This window comes from Neophocaena asiaeorientalis, unplaced genomic scaffold (genome assembly GCF_003031525.2).
Source record: "Neophocaena asiaeorientalis asiaeorientalis breed wild unplaced genomic scaffold, Neophocaena_asiaeorientalis_V1.1 scaffold129, whole genome shotgun sequence".
NCBI lineage: Eukaryota > Metazoa > Chordata > Mammalia > Artiodactyla > Phocoenidae > Neophocaena > Neophocaena asiaeorientalis.
In genome coordinates this window covers 6,300,554-6,316,619 of record NW_020172446.1, presented here as the reverse complement: position 1 = coordinate 6,316,619, position 16,066 = coordinate 6,300,554, and the positions used below count along the sequence as shown (strand labels likewise).

Below are 16,066 nucleotides of genomic sequence, written 5' to 3'. Positions count from 1 at the left end.
CTCTCTCTCTCTCTCTTTTTTTTTTTCTTGCGCAAGTCTCTTAAGCTCTGCCTTCTCCTCACCTGTCACTGTGGACAGTAATAACACATTTCTGGTAGAGCTGCTGTAAGGAGTCAAGCCCTTAGAAGAGCACGTGCACGTAAACTTGGGCATTATTAATATTTTTTGACACAACCTCTTCCTAGATCTCAAACCACACCACCGGGGAGGCCCAGCCGTACAGGTACATCTGTTCCGCCTGCAGATAATCAGTCACCCCTAGGACCCTGCTGCACACCTCGGTGTCGGCCCCACCTACTGCCCGGGCCTTGCGCACGCCCCGGACCCACCCCGGACGCGGATGTCAACGCCGCGGCCCACTTAAGGACGGGAGGGGGCGGGCCCGGGAAGGCTCCGCCTCCGCGCTTAGGTCAGCGCGCAGCGCTGCGCGTGACGCTCTGGTTGCCGCAGAGACGCCCCGCCCCCGCGCGGCGCTGCGGAACTGGAGCTCCGGGCGGCGTCGGCAGCGGCGCGGAAGGCGGCGAGGCAGGGGCGGCAGGAGCCGGCGCGGCGACCGCAGCGAGAGCGACGGGGACAGAGCAGACAACAACGAAGGCGCACAGGCAGCCGGGCCGGGCCAGGGGGAGAGCGGCCTCCGGGAAGCGGGCGGGAGGCTGGGCGGGCAGCGAGCAGCCGCCGAGCCGCGAAGCGACATGGTGCTGCTCAAGGAGTAGTGAGTGTCCAGCCGGCCGTGCGGAAGCGAGGAGGGAGGGAGAGTCGAGGATGACGAGCAGGGAGGGTGATGGCCTGGCGGAGGACGGACGGGGCCCGACGGGATGGAGAGCGCTGGATGGGCGGCCCAGCAGGGGCTGAGGGGACAGCGAGGGCCGGACAGGGCCCGAGGTGGGCCGAACGGGGATAAAGCGGGAGGGACAGCACCTGAGGTGGGGCCCAAGGGGCAGTGAGGGCCGAAGAGGCCTGAGGAGAGGCTGAGGGGACAAAGAGGGCCGGGCAGGCCTGAGATGAGGTCAAGGGGACAGTGAGAGCCGGACAGGGCATGAGGAGGGGCTGAGAGGATCGAGGGTGCTGGATGAGATGTGCGGTGGTCCTAGAGTGGAGGCTAAGGGAGGAAGGGGCCAGCCAGAGCTGCAGGACTGGCTGAGAGAACCCACCGGAGAGGGAGGAGTTGTCTGAGTGGCTGAGGAACGGTTAGACAAGGGCAGACAGGGCTGGGGAGCCGGGGAGCCAGCCAGAGTGGAGAGGGGTTTGGGGCTGAACAATACCAAGGGGCACTGGGAGATCAGATAAGACAGCTTCAAGAATGGAGTTGGGATGATCGGGCCGAGTGTTGAAGGCAACCTGGGGTGTGAGGAGTGGCTGCCTTAGGCATCAGGGGAAGGATTGTGATAAGTAGACACAGGAAAAGGACTAGGGAGTCAGCGTCAGGCTGAGCGACAGGGGAAGGGTATAAGGAGATAGCAGAGGGGACAGATGGTGTGACATGGTGCCCACGTGGTGGGGGCAGAGGACGAGGTATTTGGGAAAAAAGGCTTAGAATGATTGCTTGGGACTTGGAGACACTTGGGTGAGGAGTCCAGAAAATATTGGGCAGAGGCTGAAGTGATATGAGGAAGTTATGGTGATGGAGAGAGCTAGGATGTTACCAGGGAGGAGAACAGTTTGGAAAAAGAGTATGTTTGTGAGTAAATATACATGTTATTGGAGTTGGGGTGGGGGACAGGGCCAACGTGTCTCTGGGGGATTCTCAGTCTTGGTGCAAAGAGATGGGGAAATTGCTCTGAGGCATTGATATTTTCATAAAGCCATTGACTGAGGAAAAATGGTGAAGAGTGAGGGAGTTTCTGAGTAGTTAATGGGCGGTGGAGATGAGTGACTTCTGGTAGGAGTTGCAGGGAGATGGGCTTGCTCGTGAAATCCACGGGACTGGATGACAGGTGGGGATGTTCGGATTGCTAATCTTTCAAATATGAGATGACCCATTCCTGAAGCTTATGGTTCCAAGTAATCATCTTAGGACTTTTTTTTTTCTTCTTCAAAGAGGAAAGATTGGGGGTTGAGGGAGAGGAGAGATTGGATGTGTACGTGCAGAACTTTCAGTGAAACTGCGCTTCCCTGGAGGGGAGGGCAAGTGGGCAGCATTCGGCCAGAAGCCCAGAAGGTCCGGAAGTGGGAGGTGTCCGGGTAGAGAGCATCTGGTGGAATTCACTTGGTAGCCAGGCAGGTGTGCTGAGAGCTGTTTCCATTTTGTCAGTGAAGGGACTTTGCCCCATCCCATCTGGTTTGCTCCTTGGAGGTGTTTAGGACTTTTGGACATAGTGTGGAGCTTTGGATAGCAAAGGGAAGAGACCCAGGTGTCATCCCAGCTTGACACCTCATCTGAAGAGGGTTATTTCAAAGCCCCTCCACCTCTATTTCTTTCTTTCTTTCTTTTTTTTTTTTTTTTTTTGACCACACTGAGCGGCATGCGGGATCTTAGTTCCCCGACCAGGGATTGAACCCGTGCCCCCTGCAGTAGAAGTGCGGAGTCTTAACCACTGGACCGCCAGGGAAGTCCCCCCACCTCTATTTCTTGACATCCAATCTGATGCTGATCCAGCCAGAGTACAGAGTTTTGTGTGGTGAGGAGGAAGAATCTTGGGAATCCAACAAGAGGAGAGCATGCACTTTGGATTTTAATCTTGACTGTACAGATGACAGACTTTTCCCATTCTCCTGATTCATTTTTTTCTATTCCCAGTTGAATCCTAGAATCTGTAGAAACCTGTAGGTTTTGTAAAGAGGGTCAGGCAGGGAAAGGAAGGGACCTTCAGAAGAGATCTGAGTGAGTTTTGGAGAGAGGTCCTCCCTTCTCAGTCTTTGTTCTCCGCCCCTTGAAGCCTGCCAGGGAAAGGTCCAAGGTGCCAGGTGTGCAGAGCCTGCCTGGCATCTGCGTTTCCTTCCTGCCCAACTTGTGCCCTATGTGTGCTTGGGTGTGTGTGTGCACCCCTGGGCGGGGGACCAAGAGGGAGGCATCGGAGACACCTGGCTGTGGCTGCAGCGCTGCAGCTCTGGAGAGTGCAAGTGAAGGTCACACTGAAGTGAGCGCAGCTCCAGTCCCAGCCCCGCACTGCCTCTGTGGCCCTGTCCTTTGGAATTGCACCCTATGGCTGCTGAAGTGGTTTTGCTCCCAAGGAGCCAGGGAGAAATGTCTGGGTGTGCAGCTGTCCTATAGCAGCCTCAGGGCATCCTGTCAGGAACTGGCTGATGCCCATCTCCTTTTGGGGGAGACTTACTGCCTGCCTGGGGTCTGAAGTTTGTCCCTGTTGATTTTTCTGACACTTCCTGTAACAGGATTCTCCTTGATTTGATTTCTGCAAATTCTTGGATGTGATTTTTACTGCTGTTCTTGAAGATAAAAGGCTTATTGTTTTCTAGGAAGTTTCTCCTGAGGGTGCAGAAATTGTGGCCTCCAAGTTGGAAGTATTTTTCTGCACTGTTGGCTTTCTCTAATGGGAGGACAACATTAGTAGCAGCATCCAGTAACCTGCAGGATTTACATTATTTGAGTCATTCTGGAGGAAGGGGAGTTCGCAGGCAGTAGAGACTTGGAGCCCATTTTGTTTTTCCTGCTACTTTTCTGCTCTGTGCCTTGCCTTGAGTGCGAAGTTTTTCTCAGATCCCTCTGGGTGTCTCTTGCTATCTGGGGACCTTTGTGGGACTAGAAGCTAGTGAGCAGGCTCTTTACCAGCCTGGAGCAAGGATCCCAATTGGCAGGACCAATGCATAGAAAGGAGAGCATAGCAGCACGTGCTTCACCAAGCATGCAAGATGCAGGAGCCTCCAGGGGGTTCCACCTAGGGTCTGGGAACTGACAATCTAAGCTTGGGAGCTGACTTGATTCGTAGGAATACAGCCAAGCGTTTTGTTTTTTGTTTTTTGTTTTTGCGGTACGCGGGCCTCTCACTGCTGCGGCCTCTCCTGTCGCGGAGCAGGCTCAGCAGCCATGGCTCACGGGCCCAGCCGCTCCGCGGCATGTGGGATCTTCCTGGACCGGGGCACGAACCCGTGTCCCCTGCATCGGCAGGCAGACCCTCAACCACTGTGCCACCAGGGAAGCCCCAACCAAGCGTTTCTGTCTCAGCTCTCTGACCTCACAGTTTTGAGCTGGGGGTTGGCCACTGCTCTGCATTACAAATGCAAGCCACCCAGAGAAGGTCTGCTGGCCCTCACACCTCTGTGTGTGGAGTTCTGACCAGTGTGGGACTTCGCTGGCCATGGCTTCTCCATCAGGTGATTGATTGGTGGTACCTCCAACAATTGGTAGTCATTGAAATGGAGAAGGAAAAGAAAGTGATCAGTTGGGGTGTCTTTGGACAGCTTCTGGAGGTCAGGACATAAGTTAGGTGTCCTCTCTTGATGGCTTTGTGGTAGTAGCTTGTATTGTAATATCTGGCCCCAGAGCAGAGATGGTTGGTGCGTGCTCTTAGGGTGATTAGTCCTCCAAGGAGCTTGGCCCCTCCCTAGCCTTTCACCTTGAGGGCTGTTGTTGGGAGGTTGGGTCCACAGAATTAAATCCCCAGGACCTGCTTCTTTGGGTCTGAATCCTCATCTTGGCTTCGGAGTTTGCAGGGGTGAGTCCTCCTGTATTAACCTCTTATGTTAACGGAGAGAGGTAGACCCATTGGTGAGTTTTGTTGGGGAAGATATGAGTGGGAGAGAGGGAGAAGGAGACAGCTCCAAATGTGAGTCAGAGGCCTGGGAAGTAGCTGGTGAGGGGACAGGTTTGCACCGAATCACAGGGTTCTAAATGAAGTGCCAGAAGGAAACCTGCTTTAAGAGCAGGTTTCAGAGCCTGAAGTTGATACTCTTTTCCCTCTCTTGCAGTCGAGTCATCCTGCCTGTCTCTGTAGAAGAGGTAAGTCCTTTTTCTTCCTTTTATTCATAGTTGGATATACTTGCTTGTGACCCTTAGCTCAGTCGGGCTCCTGGCGGCCCACGCTAGTGTCTTCTTGTGGTTTTCATGTTTGTTCTAGCATAGAGATAATCAGTACTCGATGTGAATTTTCCTGGTGCAATTTTCAGCTGAAGGAGGGCGCTTATGTATCTGACCAACTATGTGCAACCTGCCTCAAGCTGTTGACCAGCGAGATAACTTTGAATAGACACTAAACCAGCCCCTCTTACCTGCTAGAACTCAGCCTGTTTGGGGACATGTTACTGAGGGGATTAAGTACGTGCATTTCTGGGACCTCTGTGACTCAACAGGGAAGTGTGCCTGGCTCTCTCTGGTTGTGTGACAAACCAGCAGGACTGGAAATCTCTGAGACCCTTCCTGGCCATACTCTAGGTGACTGCTAGGAAGACCGAGGCCCAGAACCCTTCTTTCACGGAGGGCAGGGAATGACAGATGGGCTTGGCTTGCCCTCTGTCCTTTTATGGTTCTTGGGCCTGACGTTCCTGTGTATAGGGATCTGGCAGGATTTGCCACAAGAAGGTTCATAGGCCGTGCTGACTCAGAGTTGGTCTCTGGGACAGCAGAAGACTGTCACAGAGCCTCCCTTGTCCCGCCCTTTCTCTGAACTTCCTTCACTGTCCTCTCCCAGCTCAGCCTTGTTCTTTGCTCCCTTTGGAATCCACAGGTCCCTCAGCTTTCAGTTAAGCTCGACTTTGGGTGAAGCTGCTCAGCCAGTATGGTGCCCTCAGTCGCCCTCTTTCCTGCAGTGTCAGCTCTTGTGATAACTTCCACCCTGTTCCAAATATGAAATGGACCTTTGAAAACTGACATCAGGCCAACAGAGCCAGCAGCACACTTGAGATGAGACAGATGGCCTCTTGGTGCCCAAAGAGGGTGGGCAGGCATTGGCCCCCCAGAGGATTGTCTCTGGTGGTGGGCTGTACGTCTGTTAAGAGCTGTGGAGACCTGGGGGAGGGGTCAGGGTGGGCCTCGAACGTGATGTGGGAGTTTTGGGAAAGGAGGATAAGAGAAATGAGACGGGAAGCTGGGGGAGGGGATAGCTGGGTAGATGCTGCGATCCCTGGAGGCCCCTGAGATGTACATGGGGCCTGGGAACCACGGGCTTGGGCTGAGAGATGTTGGCTTGGGGGAGCCCTGCTAACCCATCTCCTTTGGGGTCCTTGCTCTCTTTATGAAAAAACAGCAAGTGATGATTTTCCAAACCAGGAGGCCAAGCAGGAAGGCCCAGCACATTACTTGCCCTGAAACTTGGGGGTCCTGTGCCTCTCTCTCTGCTGTACAGGAGGATCCCACACCCCAGAGAGGAAGATGTCCCCCGGGAGTTCAGGAGTACCTCAAAGTAGTGTTTAGGGGTGAAGTGGATCATTTTTACAGGGAGTTTCTTTTTTTTTTTTAATTAATTAATTTATTTATGGCTGTGTTGGGTCTTCGCTGCTGCGCGCGGGCTTTCTCTAGTTGCGGTGAGCAGGGGCTACTCTTCGTTGTGGTGCACGGGCTTCTCATTGTGGTGGCTTCTCTTGTTGCGGAGCATGGGCTCTAGGCGTGTGGGCTTCAGTAGTTGTGGCACGTGGGCTTAGTTGCTCCATGGCATGTGGGATCTTCCTGGACCAGGGATCGAACCTGTGTCCCCTGCATTGGCAGGCGGATTCTCAACCACTGCGCCACCAGGGATGCCCCTGCAGGGAGTTTCTTGATGGAATGACAGGTGGGAGTGTCTCTGAGAGGTGTGGCAGACCCAGGAGGGCCAGCACTGTCCGGGGGCACCTCTTGGCTGATTGCTTATGGTGGAGCCAAGCATGGAGGGAAAGGGGAACTCACCTTGAGAGCGTCCACAATTGGCGGTTTTCAGTTTGTGGTTGTTTGTTTTTGGAGCATTGAGGAAATTGTGGGGTGAACTGAGCCTGAAAACAGAAGCTTGGGAAGTAAGCACTGGTTACGATTCACCTGTAAGCCTGGTGATGGTCAACGCATTCTCAGCCATAAACCACTGATGAGAAAGCAGTGCTTGGCCTGTGCAGGGTTGAAGCAGGAGCTGCTCTTTTGATGGCTTGAACCTTGGTTCCAGGAGATCAGAAAATCTTGAATGTGGAAGCCAAAGAAGAGATAAGTAATGACCAGCCTTCTCAGAGTCTTTATCGATAACCCATCCTGACTAACGGTTCCCATGGGAACAGCCCAGTGTCATGTGGCTGTTGGATTCACTTCCCAATTGGAGGCCCTCAGAGCTTTCTGATTTGGAAGGGGAATGAAAAGAGAATAGAGAAGCCCCTGTCTTTATGACCATCCTGATGGCTTGAATCAATGTTTTGCGGTAAAATCAGCTTCTGGCTGGCCAGAGCCTTTGGCCTAATACTCACTGTACAGGGTTTCTGGATGTTCTGCAGCAAAGCAGGAGAGCCCTGGCTGTTTAACGTGGTGTGTCCGCCAGTGGTTCCTTGCTCAGTTCGGGCCGCCTTTTCCCCCTGCTGTGGGTAGGGCTGTTTTACTTCTCATTTCCAGAGATGCATGGCACCAGGCCCCTTTGGTGCCTGGGCTGGCAGGTCCATGGGGGTGGGACCAACAGCTGTGCTGTTTTTCATGACATGTTTCAGGTGCACCCACTACATCTTCCTGGGCTCCCACTCCCAGATTGTCAAAGTGGTGGAGTCTCTGTTTTCCTTAGCTGTCTTCTTTCTTGGGAACAAGGGAGCAGATCTCCAGGGCAGGGAGCACTGTCCTGGGCCAGAGGAGGCTGGAATCCTCATCTCCTTGGGGCTCTTTATCTGATTTAATGTTCTGATCCCCATCCCCCATCTCTACCCCATCTGAGTCTGGCTGCTTTCTGCTTTCCCAGGGTGCAGAGCCACGGTGCCAAAGGGAACCCTCTGACATGAAAAGTGTCCCTCACTTGTAGCTTGTGGAGGCTAGTCTTATTCACCCCTTAGGATTAACAAAACTGCCTTACATGTCTCGTTGGGATTAAAGGATCAGAATATCAAGAGAGATTAAAAGGGGAAGATGCCAGCCCAACACACTGATCCTCTTAGAGCCTGCCCTCTGATTCCTGCAGCTGAAGAGGAACCAAATGAAGGGGATTAGTCTCTGCTGGGGCCCCTCCCCAAGCAGCACCACCAGCCGGCCCCCCAGTCCCCTCCACCGGCCTGGTAAAACCAGCCTCCCCTTCCCTTAAGGACTGCTGAGTCAGTGGTTAGATGTTCTTATGACTCTTCTCTGAAACAGAATTACTGCTGCCTCCTAGGAACCCCTGGCTCAGCCAAACCCTGACCCACTTGATAGGGGATTTCATGTATGCCTCTGTTAGGGGGTGGACTTGGAAAGGCAGAGGGACAGCTTGGGGTTCCCTGGGGGCATTGAGGCAGTCCTGATGTTGCTCTGGATTAGCAAGGTCAAGGTGACTGGCTCTCACCCAGATGTTCCTCTTTACAGGATTAACCCAGCCTTGACGGTTTGCCTGGGCCTTTCCTTGGCATCCTGTACTGCGTTTTTGCTTCGGAAGTTAGGGCTCTTTCAGCTTCGTGGTGAACAGTGAATTGTCCTGGTGTGCTGCCTCACCTCCGTCCATGTTTTGCCCAGAAACGTCTCTGTGGTGCTTAGGAGGCTGCCAGGTAGAACAGGCCTCAAAGGGAGAAAGACCTTTGTCTTTCGCTCCTGAGAGTACCAGGAGCTTGGGGAAGGGGCGTGGAGGGTGAGGAAAATCGATCCCCACCCCTCCGCAAACTATAATCAAGTTTCTTTTTCTCATACTCCCTAAACTGTTGTGCCTGGTGGCATTGGCCGTGATAGGGAAGATGCATCCTTTGGTATAGGCGTAACTTCCTGCTTTAATGGTTGCATTCATTCTCTTTTCACCTCATTTTTCCCTCTAGACAGCTTCCCTCAGAGAGAAGGGAGCAGAAGGGCCAGGCCTGGGCACTGCCCAGGTCATTGGCCCTAATACTGAGTTGTCTTGAGGGATCAGAGGAGGCCAGTGATCTTGACTGGTGACTTGATAGGGTGGCATGTGACCCAAATAAAGGAAAACTAGGCTTTGGCCATCTAGTAAGTGCCAACATAGAGGGTGTACCCAGCCAGCACTGTGGGATAGGAATCTGTGCTATCTAATACGGGAAGCAGGGCGCTTGCTTCAGCCCCACCAGGAAGCAGGAAAGCATCAGGAGGTTTGGTTGGCTGCAGGACTGCTCTGGGAGCTGCTGTCAGGGTGAGGAGGGGCCCAACGCTGGAGAAGAAACAAGTAGATGAGCCAGTGTTTTTTTTTGTTTTTTTGTTTTTTTTTCCGGTACGCAGGCCTCTCACTGTTGTGTGTGGCCTCTCCCGTTGAGGAGCACAGGCTCCGGACGCGCAGGCTCAGCGGCCGTGGCTCACGGGCCCAGCCGCTCTGCAGCATGTGGGATCTTCCTGGACCGGGGCACGAACCCGTGTCCCCTGCATCAGCAGGTGGACTCTCAACCACTGCGCCACCAGCGAAGTCCCGATGAGCCAGTTTTATAGCAGGGGTTGTGGACTTCACTGTGCACTGTGTACCTTTCTTTACAAGAAGTCATGTCTTAGGACCTGTTTAAATGAATGGGATAAAGAGATTTCTAACAACCAACCCAGATCTTGTTTGGGGATCTGGGACCAAAGGCAGGTCCAGGGCAAAAACTACCTTGGACTCTATTTTCTGGATAGTGGTGTGAGATTAAGCATATTCACCTGCCTCCTGAAGCCTTGAAGTAGGATGTGAAAATGGGAAAGATGAAATTAAACACACCTGATGGCTAAAGAGAGGCCACAGAGCAGCTTTTCTTAGTGGCTCTGGGTGGATTTGGGCAAGGCCACATAAGAAACTGCAGAATAAGCTCCCGGATCAGGGGGTCCCAGAGCGATCTAATTGGACATAGTTCCTGGCAACTGGACTGTGTGCAGCCATCGAGAAGATTCTGCGTTGGCAGTAACTCCCGTCTCTCTGTTTCTTTAGTATCAAGTAGGGCAGCTGTATTCTGTGGCTGAGGCCAGCAAAAATGAAACGGGTGGTGGTGAAGGTGTGGAGGTCCTGGTGAATGAGCCCTATGAAAAGGACGGCGAGAAAGGCCAGTACACGCACAAGATCTACCACTTACAGAGGTAGGTGGCTGCGCGGCAGAGCGAAGGCGTCCTGGTATCAAAGTGGAGACAGCGGATCATTCGGGGTGTTTTCTGAGTTGTTAGCTGGTTGATCAAGTTGCTTCACCTGTGAGAGTAGGTAGAGGTACTTGTTTGCTCGTTTAAAGGGTTGTTTTTATTATTTTTTTTAATTTTTATTTAATTTATTTTTTGCGGTACGCGGGCCTCTCACTGTTGTGGCCTGTCCCGTGGACACTCAGGCTCAGCGGCCATGGCTCACGGGCCCAGCCGCTCCGCGGCATGTGGGATCTTCCCAGACCGGGGCACAAACCCATGTCCCCTGCATCGGCAGGTGGACTCTCAACCACTGCGCCGCCAGGGAAGCCCACACGTCGTATCTTTGAACAAATGTGCTAGAATTTGTTTCACCGGTCTTCTCTTGATGTATATTTACAGTCATTTCCAGATGTTTACATACAGTACTCCACTAAAACTCCTTCTGCACAAATCTTTTGATGTACCCAATGTGTGTAAATCTATAGTAAATGTTCCTACAAGTAGAATTGTGGGGTCAGGTAGTATTTTAAATTCTGATGTTGTGAAATCAGCTACCGGAGAAATTTTGGTACCTCTCTTTGGATCAAAGGCATAAGTATTTAAGAGTATGGCTTGAACTGATTGGTGTACCAAAATCCATTGCAAACCATACAATTGTTGAATCCCTAACCAAGACAGTAATGTTTCAGTAAACTGTAAGCTGGCCCAAAGGACATTGAAAGCCATGGTAAACATACACCAGCTTGAATGGAAATTGAATCAATCTAGTTTTAGAAACTACCCAGTACTGGAAAAAATAAACCTGCTATTTTTTTTTTTAATTGTGGTAAAACGTACATAACACAAAATTCACCATTCTTACCATTTCTTAAAAAATATTTACTTATTTATTTATTTATCTGGTTGCACTGGATCTTAGTTGCGGCAGGCAGGCTCCTTAGTTGTGGCATGCATGTGGGATTTAGTTCCCGGACCAGGGCTTGAACCTGGGCCCCCTGCGTTGGGAGCACGGAGTCTTATCCATTGTGCCACCAGGGAAGTCCCACCATTTTTAAGTTCAGTGGCATTAAGTAACATTCACATTGTTGTGCAACTTAAACCTGAACCTTAATCTCTAGTCAGTTAAACTGAGCAAAGCAGTTTCATTTTCATTTGGTAAACTCGCTGATTTAATGTAGTCTGCTGATCTAGGGATGTAAAAGGGCCAGCCCAGAGGGGTCCAGGATTTTGTGAGTGCCAGAGCCAGGAAGAGAACAACACTGAAGTGGGGGAAAAAATCTCATCAGAGGACTTCCTCGTGGTCCAATGGTTAAGACTCCCTTCTTGCACTGCAGGGGGCACTGGTTTGATCCCTGGTCGGGGAACTAAGATCCCACATGCCGCGTGGTGTGGTCAAAAAGTTAAAAAAACAAAACAAAAAAACTCACCAGTATCCCATTTCCTTGACATTGTGCTCTTTTCCCTCCATGCCTTCTCCTCGTCCTCCTCTGAGTTGACTGCCAACCAATCCTTACTGAGCCATTAACTGTTGATTAGAATAAGGCTTAAGACACACCTTCTGGGGCTTCCCCTGTGGCGCAGTGGTTAAGAATCCGCCTGCTAATTGCAGGGAACATGGGTTCGAGCCCTGGGCTGGGAAGATCCCACATTTGCCGCGGAGCGACTAAACCCTGTGCCACAACTACTGAGCCTGCACTTTAGAACGCGCAGGCCACAACTACTGAAGCCCTTGTGCCACAGCTACTGAAGCCTGCGAACCTAGAGCCCGGGCTCTGCAACAGGAGAAGCCACCGCAATGAGAAGCCCGCGCACCACAACGAAGAGTTGCCCCCGCTCACCGCAGCTAGAGAAAGCCCACGCGCAGCAACGAAGACCCAGCGCAGCCAAAAATTACTTAATTAATTTAAAAAAGACACACTTTCCCCACAGCACATTTGTATTTTTTAAAGAGGACTTTGAAAAGAGATAGTGAGGCTGGTAGTAGGGGCCAGTTGGTTCCTCAAGACTCAGCTGGTCCAGCCAAAGTGGCAAAGAGGAGGTCTGTACATATGGAGGGTGGGACATGTCTCACCTTCTCCCTTATGGAGAGGGTGGAAACTTTGAACTGCTACCTACCACTACTCTTAACCCCAAAACACCCAGTTGCCAAGAAAAGAAAAGAAAACCAACAGTGCTGAATGCCATGACCACCTCCCCTCATGAGGACCAAAGCCGTTAGTTGTCCCAAATCGGAAACCATGGATTCACAACACCCTCTTCCTTATTCGTCTTATCAAGTCCTTTTTTTCTTTTTAAGATTTATTTATTATTTATTTTATTTTATTTTTGGCTGCATCGGGTCTTAGTTGCGTCACGTGGGATCTTTATTGAGGCATGCGGGATCTTTCACTGCGGCACACGAGCTTCTCTCTAGTTGCGGCGTGCAGGTTTTTCTCTCTCTAGTTGTGGCGTGTGGGTTCCAGAGCATGTGGGCTCTGTAGTTTGCCGCACACGGGCTCTCTATTTGAGGCTCAGGAGCTCAGTAGTTGTGGTGCGTGGGCTTAGTTGCCCCACGGCATGTGGGATCTTAGTTCCCTGACCACAGATCGAACCTGTGTCCCCTGTATTGTAAGGCGGATTCTTTAGCACTGGACCACCAGGGAAGTCCCTCATCAAGTCCTTTTGAGTCCATCTCCTTGGTTATCTCCAGTGTTTCCATTTCCTTCCATCATCTCTTGTCTGGATTACCACAGCAGCTCCTAACTGGTCTCCATGCTTTCCACTTCTCCGCACAGCTCCAAGCGTTCTGTCCAGAAGAAGATCTGTTGCTCCCTAGCTTAGAAGCTATAGATGGCCCTTTGCCCTCGGGATAAAGTCCATCCTCTTTGATGCAGCTACAAGATCTTTTATGACCCAGCCTCTGCTTGTTCTCCTGTATTCCCCACCTCATACCTTACACCAGCTACTCTGAACTTCTCTCTCTTCCCCCCAGCTTTTCCCACCCCACTTCCGTCCTCTTGTCTAGCTCAGTCCTACCCATTCGCTACTGTGTGTAAACCTTCCTTTCCCTGGGGAGCCTCCCCATGCACCGTGTTCTCACAGTGCTCTGCCTGGTTAGTTCCACTCCTCACCAGAACGGAAGCTCCCTGAGGGCAGGAGCCATGTCTGTGTGATTCCTACACGCATCGTGGTGCCTAACTCATAGAAATACTTACCTGAATGAGTGTGGCCAAGAGTGAGTGGATCTCAGTGGGCTGCTCTGTGTGTTCCGAGCTAGCTGTGTCCTGGAGGTAGCTCTTTTTCTTAGGCCTCAGGCACTAAGCTGATGAGGTCGTTGGAGCCTGCGAAGACTGCGTAGATTACCAGTTAAAAGCTGAGGCAGAGGAATACACATACCTTTTTTTAAACAAAAGAAACAAAAAGAGCTCATAGGGTACCTGCTGCTCTGTAACCTGAGATAAGAATTGAATGGAAGAAAATATTTTGTCCTGGGAGGCAGATGGCCCTGAGGCCCTCCTGGCTGCCCAGAACTGACCCTAGGAGATCAAGTCATCTTGGATCCCATATTCCAGGTTAGTCAGCCAGTCACTCTGGTCCACTCTTGAAGACATCTCATCCTTGCAACGTGTAGTACCATGCCCTGGGCCCAGTGAGCTCTGGAAGAGTGCGTAATGATAGCGTTAAGGACTGATAAGCCGTGGCCGGTAGCCCGGGGCCTCACCTGCTGTCCTGTTCCTGGCGGGTAGGGGGCCAAGTTGCGGGTGGATGTTAGTAGCCAGCTGAGCTGGTCTCAGGGGAACTTGCGTGTCAACTCCCCACAAAGAAGCTGGAGCTGCAGCCTGGAGAATGTGCAGTATTTTTAATTATTTATTTATTTATTTTTGGCTGTGTTGGGTCTTTGTTGCTGCGCACGGACTTTCTCTAGTTGTGGCGAGTGGGTGCTACTCTTCGTCGTGGTGCGCGGGCTTCTCATTGTGGTGGCTTCTCTTATTGCAGAGCACGGGCTCTAGGTGATCAGGCTCAGTAGTTGTGGTGCACGGGCTTATTTGCTCCGCGGCATGTGGGATCTTCCCGGACCGGGGCTCGAACCCATGTCCCCTGCCTTGGCAGGCAGATTCTTAACCTCTGTGCCACCAGGGAAGTCCTTAGCCCATTGTCTTCTAACTCTCTCCTCTGTTTCTCTTCATAACCCTTTTCTCACTACAGCAAAGTGCCCACATTTGTTCGAATGCTGGCCCCGGAGGGAGCCCTGAATATACATGAAAAAGCGTGGAATGCCTACCCTTATTGCAGAACAGGTGAGTGCAGAGCTGGAATTTGGGCCCCAGGGTGGATGGAGGGTGTGGTCAAGTAGGCCCAGGGGTGGCAGTGAATTGGGGTTTTGTGTCCCACCTTCATTTTCCAGATTAAGCCAGTGGAAGGATGAGCTTGGGGCCTCCCTTCAGGCCGGTGGTGAGTGCCAGTGTTGTCTAGTGCAATTTGGCAGCCAGCTGGGTGGGAACCACCAAGTAGCCATGGCCCAAGATGGCATAGAACCAATCCCTCCTATTTGAGGATGGTATGATAATTTTGGTTTTTACTGATTACAAAAGTAATGTCCTCTGTCTTGGAGAATACATATAAACAAGAAAATAATCACCCATGATCCTTTCATTTCTAGTCACTGTTAACATTTTAGTGTCTTTCTAATCCTTTTTTAAAATGCTTTCATATACACGTGTATATAAAGTCTCCAGACACGTTTTTCAGCCAAATTTTGGGTCAAATCATACTAATTATTAAATTGTTCATTTTTACTTAGTAAATGGGAAACCTTTTCTCTGTCACTACATATAGTCTATTGTTTAAAATTTATTAATAGTTGCATAGTATTCCATTGTATGAATGTACTGGGATCTTCTTAAGCTACTCCCTTATTGTTAGATACTGAAATTTCCAGTTTTAATAGGATGTATTCATGTTTGGCTTGAAAAGCAGCAGTGAGGCCCAGGGACTTTTGAGAGAGGCAGTCATAAGAAGGGGCCTTGCAGGGTGACCTTCCTGAGCTGGAGAAGGGCCAGACCTAGACACCAAGGAAACATAGCAAAGAAAACCCTGATGTTGCTGGGGAAAAGTTGAAATAAGCCCAATGTTTGATGACAAAGGATTTAGAAACAGCTAGCCCCCGAGTATGTTGTATAACACCTGCAGTCCGAGCCCTGAATCAGTGGCTTCCACTAGACCAGCATGGTGCATGGTTTGGTGATTTTTTTGTTGTTTTTGTTTTTTTTGGCTGCACCATGTTGCTTGTGGGATCTCAGTTCCTTGACCAGGGATTGAACCCAGACCTTGGCAGTGAAAGTGCTGAGTCCTAATTAGCAGATCACTAGGGAACTTCCTAGACCAGCATGTTCTATAGTTGAAGGTGGGATTAGGACTGGAATTATTCTCTTAATCTTCCCTAGTCTCCTATCTGGAGTTTTAGAAAGGAAAGATTTGAACCTTCACAGAGAACTTTCTATTCTAGACATTCTGGGATTCTAGCGGGGGGTCTCTAGAGGTCCCCTGGAAGTTGACTGTGAGTTAAGTAGCTTTCCCCCCAGCCAGTCTACATTTGTTGGCACAGTCTGCCTGCCAGCCTCTGCTTACACTTCTCTTACTTGTTGGGACCTGGCACTCCCTAGATTGTATCTAATGAGGAAGATACATGTGGTCCTTATCCCGTTGACTTTGGGAATGACTAAAGTCTAGATCACAGGGTCATTGCTCTCTTCAGTCCTATACAGGTTCAAGAACCTTGTATCAGGAGATGCACAGTCATTGGTGGGACCTGGGGTGTGTAATGCTTAGAGTTTTATTGCTGTAGCTGAAAATGCAAACATCACTATTCCCTAATCAGCAGGCAGGAAGCTGTTCAATTCTTGGAAAAGAGGCACATACACACTTTCTTAAAAGACACTGTGGGGGCTTCCCTGGTGGTGCAGTGGTTGAGAGTCCGCCTGCCGATGCAGGGGA

The 16,066-nt window shown here is 51.0% G+C and overlaps 1 protein-coding gene across 1 annotated transcript in view; it reads left to right on the top strand.

Annotated features, from left to right (window-relative positions):
• The first annotated feature begins 457 nt into the window (after nt 1-457).
• PITPNA (phosphatidylinositol transfer protein alpha) overlaps nt 458-16,066 on the top strand; it is a 40,168-nt gene continuing 24,559 nt past the window's right edge. The window contains exons 1-4 of the mRNA XM_024735301.1: nt 458-712; nt 4,864-4,894; nt 9,912-10,057; nt 14,279-14,370. Coding sequence (XP_024591069.1) covers nt 693-712; nt 4,864-4,894; nt 9,912-10,057; nt 14,279-14,370 — 289 coding nt within the window. The 5' untranslated portion in view covers nt 458-692. The remainder of the gene's footprint in view (nt 713-4,863; nt 4,895-9,911; nt 10,058-14,278; nt 14,371-16,066) is intronic.